The 9,223-nt window shown below is 36.0% G+C and overlaps 1 protein-coding gene across 3 annotated transcripts in view; it reads left to right on the top strand.

Moving 5' to 3' along the window:
* Positions 1–9,223, top strand: part of Ubc4 (ubiquitin conjugating enzyme 4) — a 118,167-nt gene that overhangs the window by 100,953 nt on the left and 7,991 nt on the right. For all 3 annotated transcript variants that reach the window (XM_017614498.1, XM_017614496.1, XM_017614497.1), the window contains exon 4: positions 3,494–3,576. In XM_017614498.1, coding sequence (XP_017469987.1) covers positions 3,494–3,576 — 83 coding nt within the window. The remainder of the gene's footprint in view (positions 1–3,493; positions 3,577–9,223) is intronic.

Raw genomic sequence — 9,223 nt, forward strand, 5'->3', positions numbered from 1 at the left:
CTTAACTTCGGCGCGCACATAACACTGTGGGTAATAGCTTAGCCGAGATATTAGATTTGTTCCACACGCTTTCCGGGCTGTTTCGGTAATTATAGCGTAAATACGTCCATAAACCTAGCTGACCCAAGTCGCCAAAAATCAATAAAAATTAGCTAGGAATTAGGTGTCTTTTAGGTGTTTATTAGGACCTCCAAAATTAATTTAGGTGTTCCATTGGTTTCCGAGAAATTCGCAAAAATGTGTGTCGCAAAAATGAAAGTCGGGAGGATACATCCGACATTTGCAGCCCCCATGCAATTCCCAAAAACGAACTGTTGCACCGCAATTAAAAAAAGAGACATAACTGATTGTCCTCTCAACTGGTGCAGCGTCAATCGAAAAGAATTTACAATTTTGTCAAGTTTCAAGTTTGTCGCCTCGAGCGTATAGTTATTTAGTGGCGCAGGTTTGATTTACGACCCGTTAGGAATCAGGCTATAACCCGAAAAGGCAGCAAAATTACTCCTTCTTAAATACAATGTTCCAATTTTTTAACTAAAGTGCTAAAAAAAAAACATTATTAAAAATTAGTAACTTTTAGGCGTCTTTTAGGTGTTCTTCAACGCCACTAAAACTAATTTAGTAGCTCCATTGGTTCCCGGGAATTCTAGGTTTACGTAAACCTAGCTGACCCACACATTTTTGCGAATTTCTCGGAAACCAATGGAGTTACTAAATTAGTTTTAGTGGCGTTGAAGAACACCTAAGAGACACCTAATTCCTGCATATATGTATTTCGATAATTTAAAAAATAAAATTAAAGATTGTTCAGCTAGGTTAACAGCGCTAAGCTAGCTGAAAACACACATTTTTGCGAATTTCTCGGAAAGAAATCTAATTCCAGCATATGTTTGGAAAATTTAAAACCAAAATTTAACGATGGGTCAGCTAGGTTTACGTAAACCTAAATTAATTTTGGAGGCCCTAATTACAACTAAAAGACACCTAATTCCTAGCTAATTTTTATTGATTTTTGGCAACTTGGGTCAGCTAGGTTTATGGACGTAGCGTAAATAAAATCAAAAGTGTCAAAAATGTGTATACACGCTCCAAAAGTGACCAGAGCGTGAGGAGCGCAAGAAAACACATTTCGTGCCCGTAATCAACGAATCTGCTCTAAACAATGATTTTATGTGTATTTGTCTTATATGGCTAATAAAATTAACTAATACCTACATTTCTGAAATTTTAGTGCTAGTTTTCATTTTTGTGTTTTACAAAATTTGCTTTCGGATGTAAACAAACAACAGTTGTTATTTCAAATTGACGGAAAAAGGTCAAGGTTGTTTCGGGCACGAAGAAGAAGACATTTACGATCCAAAAGTGGAAGGTATTCGCTTAAATCATAATTATTTTAATTATTGGTACTCATAACAAGTTTTGAGAAAAGTGGCTAGTTTTTATGATTTCAAGGTGCCGCCAGGCGTTAACATCGTAAATAATGTTCGGAATGTAGTTTCTACAGACAACTTTTGAAATATTAAAGAAAAGTTATTTTCCGTTCCCGGATTCGTAATACTGAGGTTTTGAAATGCGTATATTTGATACCTCTTTTGACGAAATAATTTGATGATTACCAATGATTTTTTCAGGAGTCCATTAACAGGAAAATTACCGAAATAATGTTAACACACGGCGAGAGTTTCTTTATTCATATTCCGTACATTCGGAATAAATTTTTCTGTTCACTTATTCATAAGAACGTTGTTCCGGATAATATAGGGTCGGATAATCTGAACGCATTATTTTCATTTCGTGTCTAGTATGGAATTCATAGAATATTGCAGGAAATTAATGGCACTAGAGAAACCAAGTAAGATTTTCAAACAGTGTTGCCAAGTTTTGAATTTAAAACAGCACTAAAACCCTAGAAAACCGCGTTTTTTCTCGAAAAAAGCCCCAAATTTCTTTTCGAATATTTAATGGACTTTGTATTCATGAAAAATTGTATTGTAGGGATGCCGATTAAAATTAACAAAAATCAATGTTTCTTGCTCGACAGTCGAGTTTATTCTGTTTTCTATAAATTCAAATACTTTCGTCCAAGCTACGTTAAGATTCTTGCTGTTCGTGCGTTGGTGTTTCGCTTAGATGTAAGAAAAATTGATAAATTTTTCCTGACTGTTTAAGTGTTTTATTTTTCGTAATCTTGCTTAATTTTTTCTACTGTTCCTATCAAACAAAAGCAACGTATACCTTCCCTTATACCAAAAAAAAAATTAACTGATAATTTTTTTTTCGGCAAAAAAGTCAAAAGAAGCGTCCGAACGTAACGTCCGCTACGCTAGGATTTGCCCATATATAAACTACTAGTATCGAAACTTTTGGGCCAGGAATCTCAGATATTGAATCTAGTTGCACAATTGATTCTAATGAATACGTATAAAGCAACTTCCGAATAGCATCTATACCTGCAAGCGTAGCGAATGACACTGGGTATTAACTCGTAACGTATATTACGTAAGGGGCTGCCAATATATTACTTAAGGGGGTTTTCGCCTGTTTTCAACCCCCCTCCCCTCCCCCCCTCTCCCGTCACGTAATAAATTGTAAGCTTTAATTGATTCCCCTCCCCCCGCCGCAGATCTTACGTAAGATTAAAAATCCCCTAGATATGTTTTTTCAATTAAACATTAGAAAATACTATATATTTCCATCAAACAAATGTAGGATGTATGCCTAGTCAGTCTTAAAAACTTCATTACATAGTTATACTAGTAATTCTTTGTTGTCGGTTTCTTTGGTCCACGGTCCAGCCAGCCAATCTGAAAGAGGAGTAGCCACAGGGATATCTCGTACTTTTTCACTCAACTTTTTTTTTCAACAAACCAGCAAATGCAACAACAATTTTAAGGAACAAGCAGCAGTGTTGCCAATGGTTTGGCATATTTAAACAAAGTTGATCTGAAACCCGACGAAGGCTAAATGGCATTTTTAGTGAAAAAGTGTGAATGTGATGCTATTGTCTTGTGAAAATTTTTTCATGTAAACGCCGTGTAAGAAACGTATCGTAATTCGTTTGAAGTCACGGTAGAAGTGAGGGTCACAATAGTGTTCGAACTGCAGTTTTCGGTTATATTAGACACCGAAGAGTAACGTTTTTTTTTAGAAAAATAGAAAAATTAAAGCAAAAGTTGTAAAAAATTGTAATATCCTCCGTATGTAATGTATAGTTTTCATTTCAATGCAATTTAGTACTTTGATTGGGTGAATTTCCGTATTTTATAAAGAACAATTTTGAATAAGAATACAAGAAAAATAATATTACGTAAGAATCTACGGGACGCCCCCCATATAAGAAAATGTAAGAAAGATCTTACGTAATATATGGACAGCCCCTAATGCCTTTTGCTGTATGTATATTAAATATCTAGATGCAAAATGAAATACTGTCGAAAAACCTTTAATTACTTTCCTCTTTCATTGATTTATTATTTTTTCTTTGACTTTTCAGGTACGATTTATAACAAAAATCTGGCATCCAAATATATCCTCAGTAACTGGTGCAATTTGCCTGGATATTTTGAAAGACAATTGGTTAGTATTTCTGATCTACAGACTATATATTTGAATCCCATTACATTACAAGATTAAAAATACATACGTATTGGAAGAACTTTTCAAGTGATGTAATTAGGTAATTGAAGGGCATGGTCAGTTTATTCTCGAAATTTGTTTAAATTCAACCTTTTAACCGACTTCAAAAAAGCAGGAAGCAATGAAATGGCGGGATATATTTTTATGAACATATGTATGTATGTTAAAGTATAGACAGACGGCAACGTTGATCCGGATTAACGTCGCAGTTGATCTGATCAAAATTGTGCCTTGACAGACGGCAGTAATACGGACTAACGAGCCCCGAGCTCGTAGGTTCGAATCCACGGCCAGTAGAATATTTATTTAATTTTTTTTATTGATTCAATTATACCTTATATATTTTTTTAAGTTATTTTTAGTTAGTTGTTTTTGACTTTTTTAGTAAAATTAAACTCTAAAAATTTAAATTAAGTGATAATGAAATAAAAAATGTGAAATAAAATAAAACAAACGAAAATAAAATAAAAAACAATTAAATATATAAATCAAATAAAATTTAGAAAAGTAAAAGAATAAAAAAAAATAAAATTTTTTTGGCAATCGCTCCAACCGAGGATCGAACCTGGGTCCTACAGGCTTGTAGTACGCAGCTCTCACCACTCGGCTACCGCGGATGAAAGAGTCGGTTGCTTTATTTGCTCAGTTAGCGTAGAACACAAAGAAACTGCAAAACTAGCATAGACATCCACCCTGTCGTCGGTAATGCAGTCACCGAAATAAGTTCTTATTAATTTTAAATTGGATTCCTATTTGAATTAGTATGAGTGACTGCATTACCGATGAAAAGGTATATGTCCATGCTAATTTTGCATTTTCCCTGTATTCTACGCTCTCTGAGTTTCGGTCAGTGTTGTCATCGCAAATTCCCTTAATCCGAGTTAAGTTTGTGAACTAAAAGCATAGACAGACGGCAACGTTGATCCGGATTAACGCCGCAATTGATCTGATCGAAATTGTGCCTTGACAGACGGCAGTAATGCGGATTAACAAGCGGCAAGATCGTATGTTCGAATCCCACGGCCAGTAGAATATTCATTTATGTTTTTTTATTGATTCAATTATAACTTCTATATTTTTTTAAATTGTTTTTAGTTAGTTCTTTTTTGACTTTTTTAGTAAAATTAAACTCAAAAAATTTAAATTAACCAATAATAAAATAAAAAATGTGAAATAAAATAAAACAAACGAAAATAAAATAAAAAACAATTAAATATATAAATCAAATAAAATTTAGAAAAGTAAAAGAATAAAAAAAAATAAAATTTTTTTGGCAATCGCTCCAACCGAGGATCGAATTTGGGACCTACAGGCTTGTAGTACGCAGCTCTCACCACTCGGCTACCGCGGATGGGGGAATCGGTTGCTTTATTTGCTCAGTTACTGTAGAACNGTAAAAGAATAAAAAAAAATAAAATTTTTTTGGCAATCGCTCCAACCGAGGATCGAACCTGGGTCCTACAGGCTTGTAGTACGCAGCTCTCACCACTCGGCTACCGCGGATGAAAGAGTCGGTTGCTTTATTTGCTCAGTTAGCGTAGAACACAAAGAAACTGCAAAACTAGCATAGACATCCACCCTGTCGTCGGTAATGCAGTCACCGAAATAAGTTCTTATTAATTTTAAATTGGATTCCTATTTGAATTAGTATGAGTGACTGCATTACCGATGAAAAGGTATATGTCCATGCTAATTTTGCATTTTCCCTGTATTCTACGCTCTCTGAGTTTCGGTCAGTGTTGTCATCGCAAATTCCCTTAATCCGAGTTAAGTTTGTGAACTAAAAGCATAGACAGACGGCAACGTTGATCCGGATTAACGCCGCAATTGATCTGATCGAAATTGTGCCTTGACAGACGGCAGTAATGCGGATTAACAAGCGGCAAGATCGTATGTTCGAATCCCACGGCCAGTAGAATATTCATTTATGTTTTTTTATTGATTCAATTATAACTTCTATATTTTTTTAAATTGTTTTTAGTTAGTTCTTTTTTGACTTTTTTAGTAAAATTAAACTCAAAAAATTTAAATTAACCAATAATAAAATAAAAAATGTGAAATAAAATAAAACAAACGAAAATAAAATAAAAAACAATTAAATATATAAACCAAATAAAATTTTGAAAAATAAAAGAAATAATAAAAACAAATTTTTTTGGCAATCGCTCCAACCGAGGATCGAATTTGGGACCTACAGGCTTGTAGTACGCAGCTCTCACCACTCGGCTACCGCGGATGGGGGAATCGGTTGCTTTATTTGCTCAGTTACTGTAGAACACACAGAAACTGCTTAACTAGCATAGACATCCACCCTGTCGTCGGTAATGCAGTCACCGAAATAAGTTCTTATTCATCTTAAATTGGATTCCTATTTGAATNGTAGTACGCAGCTCTCACCACTCGGCTACCGCGGATGAAAGAGTCGGTTGCTTTATTTGCTCAGTTAGCGTAGAACACAAAGAAACTGCAAAACTAGCATAGACATCCACCCTGTCGTCGGTAATGCAGTCACCGAAATAAGTTCTTATTAATTTTAAATTGGATTCCTATTTGAATTAGTATGAGTGACTGCATTACCGATGAAAAGGTATATGTCCATGCTAATTTTGCATTTTCCCTGTATTCTACGCTCTCTGAGTTTCGGTCAGTGTTGTCATCGCAAATTCCCTTAATCCGAGTTAAGTTTGTGAACTAAAAGCATAGACAGACGGCAACGTTGATCCGGATTAACGCCGCAATTGATCTGATCGAAATTGTGCCTTGACAGACGGCAGTAATGCGGATTAACAAGCGGCAAGATCGTATGTTCGAATCCCACGGCCAGTAGAATATTCATTTATGTTTTTTTATTGATTCAATTATAACTTCTATATTTTTTTAAATTGTTTTTAGTTAGTTCTTTTTTGACTTTTTTAGTAAAATTAAACTCAAAAAATTTAAATTAACCAATAATAAAATAAAAAATGTGAAATAAAATAAAACAAACGAAAATAAAATAAAAAACAATTAAATATATAAACCAAATAAAATTTTGAAAAATAAAAGAAATAATAAAAACAAATTTTTTTGGCAATCGCTCCAACCGAGGATCGAATTTGGGACCTACAGGCTTGTAGTACGCAGCTCTCACCACTCGGCTACCGCGGATGGGGGAATCGGTTGCTTTATTTGCTCAGTTACTGTAGAACACACAGAAACTGCTTAACTAGCATAGACATCCACCCTGTCGTCGGTAATGCAGTCACCGAAATAAGTTCTTATTCATCTTAAATTGGATTCCTATTTGAATAAGTATGAGGGACTGCATTACCGATGAAAAGGTATATGTCCCTGCTAATTTTGCATTTACCCTGTGTTCTACACTCTCTGAGTTTTGGTCAGTGTTGTCATCGAAAATTCCCTTGATCCGAGTTAAGTTTGGGAATTAACTCTAGGACTTAATTAGGATCAACTGCACTTAATTCCCGAGATAATTCCGAATTAACGAGTTGATCCCGATTAACGCTGCCGTCTGTTCATGCTTTTAGAGTGATCCCATACTAATTTGGTTTAGAACCGATAATTGCATCATTAAGATATTAACGGTACTCCTAAATTTTTATTCTGAGAATTGATGTCGGTTGTGTTTNAGGATCAACTGCACTTAATTCCCGAGATAATTCCGAATTAACGAGTTGATCCCGATTAACGCTGCCGTCTGTTCATGCTTTTAGAGTGATCCCATACTAATTTGGTTTAGAACCGATAATTGCATCATTAAGATATTAACGGTACTCCTAAATTTTTATTCTGAGAATTGATGTCGGTTGTGTTTTTTGCCTAAAAATTACTTGTTATTAAATCTATTTCGCTATTTTTACCCCTGTTACATGCTTAGCAATTACTTTTTAAATCAGATTGTGCAATGTACAGTGTTTGTATATTAAAGAATTGCAAAATTCAATATTTTCTGTAAAAATGTCTTTTTCAAAAATTTCATGCATTGCTATGTCATGTCAACTCAAACAAGGTGTTATGCCATGTCATTGCATCTCAAACTTACTGTTATAGCATGTCATTGCTACTCAGCTAAGCTGTTGTTCGCTGTTGTGCTCCTGTAGCATATTTTTAATACTGTTTGATCCTGCCTTGGATGAAAATATATACTGGTTTTTAATTAGACAATTCTTTAATGCATTTTACTATAATAGGTACTTAAAAAAATTACAAAATCTCTTCCCGTATAAAAAATGTACTTAATAATGCTGACATGTCGCATGTGCTGACATGCATAAATTTGATGCATGATTTGATTTCAATTATTCGACAGTGTCTTCATATGTTATTGTGAAACATGTATGAGCGACTGATTAACTCAGTGCGAGGGCAGGACCAGGATGAATGTATTTGCATAAAAATTTATTAAATGCATGGTTGTAAGTCATGCAGAGTCCCTACGGCTTGTAGCGCGGTGGCTTTGCCGCTTAAACTCTGTAAGAGTTTTTGGGGGTGTGCGTCAAGCGGAGGGTAGAGCACCGGTTATTGATTTCAAGTTCAAAAATTGGGTAGGCGCTGTGGCCAATGGTAGCTCTTGTACCACCTCTGTATGCTGAAAGTCATACAGAGCCCCGTGAAGCAACTCCGGAAGAGTTGTGATGCATCAAGCGAATTTGTTGAGCATGATTTGGAGTGCCAGCAATTAACTACTTTAGTAGGTTTTGTTCTGCGGCAGTTGAGAAGTGCATTAAAAAATGCATACCCAATGAAGAACGAACGAATTATTTTTAAGCACAAGTGCGTGTGTTTATTCGCTGCACTTGGTTTTGGGCGGGAGTGCAATATACAAGTGCGTGTGTGTGTTCGCTGTTCTTTGTTTATGCGGGAAATGCATAAGTCGCTTAAACATCCTGGCCCCCCTAGACGACTTGTCGTCTAGTGGATGTAAAATAAGCCGCGAGTATCCGGCTCGAAGGACCATGATTAACTCAGTGTGAGGGCAGGACCAGGATGAATGTATTTGCATAAAAATTTATTAAAGCAAAAATGTTTTGGGTAGGCGTCGGAGCCAATGATAACCATCAGTTACCACCTCTGCATGGTTGTAAGTCATGCAGAGTCCCTACGGCTTGTAGCGCGGTGGCTTTGCCGCTTAAACTCTGTAAGAGTTTTTGGGGTGTGCGTCAAGCGGAGGGTTGAGCACCGGTTATTGACTCAAGTTCAAAAATTGGGTAGGCGCTGTGGCCAATGGTAGCTCTTGTACCACCTCTGTATGCTGAAAGTCATACAGAGCCCCGTGAAGCAACTCCGGAAGAGTTGTGATGCATCAAGCAAGATTGGGTAGGCGCTGTGGCCAATAGTAACTCTTGTACCACCTCTGTATGCTGAAAGTCATACAGAGCCCCAACAGCTTGTAGCGCTTTGGCTTTTGCTGTTTAAAACCACTCCGGAGGAGTGGTGATGCATCAAGCGAGATTGTTGAGCATCGTGTGTTGATGCGTCAAGCAAGTTGAGCATCGGCTATGTATTTAAGTTTAGAAAATTGGGTAGGCGCCGTGACCAATGGTAGCTCTTGTACCACCTCTGTATGCTGAAAGTCATACAGAGCCCC

The sequence above is a fragment of the Rhagoletis zephyria genome, unplaced genomic scaffold (assembly GCF_001687245.7).
Source record: "Rhagoletis zephyria isolate East Lansing unplaced genomic scaffold, Rhagoletis_zephyria_1.1 Rzeph_scaffold_00839, whole genome shotgun sequence".
Lineage (NCBI taxonomy): Eukaryota > Metazoa > Arthropoda > Insecta > Diptera > Tephritidae > Rhagoletis > Rhagoletis zephyria.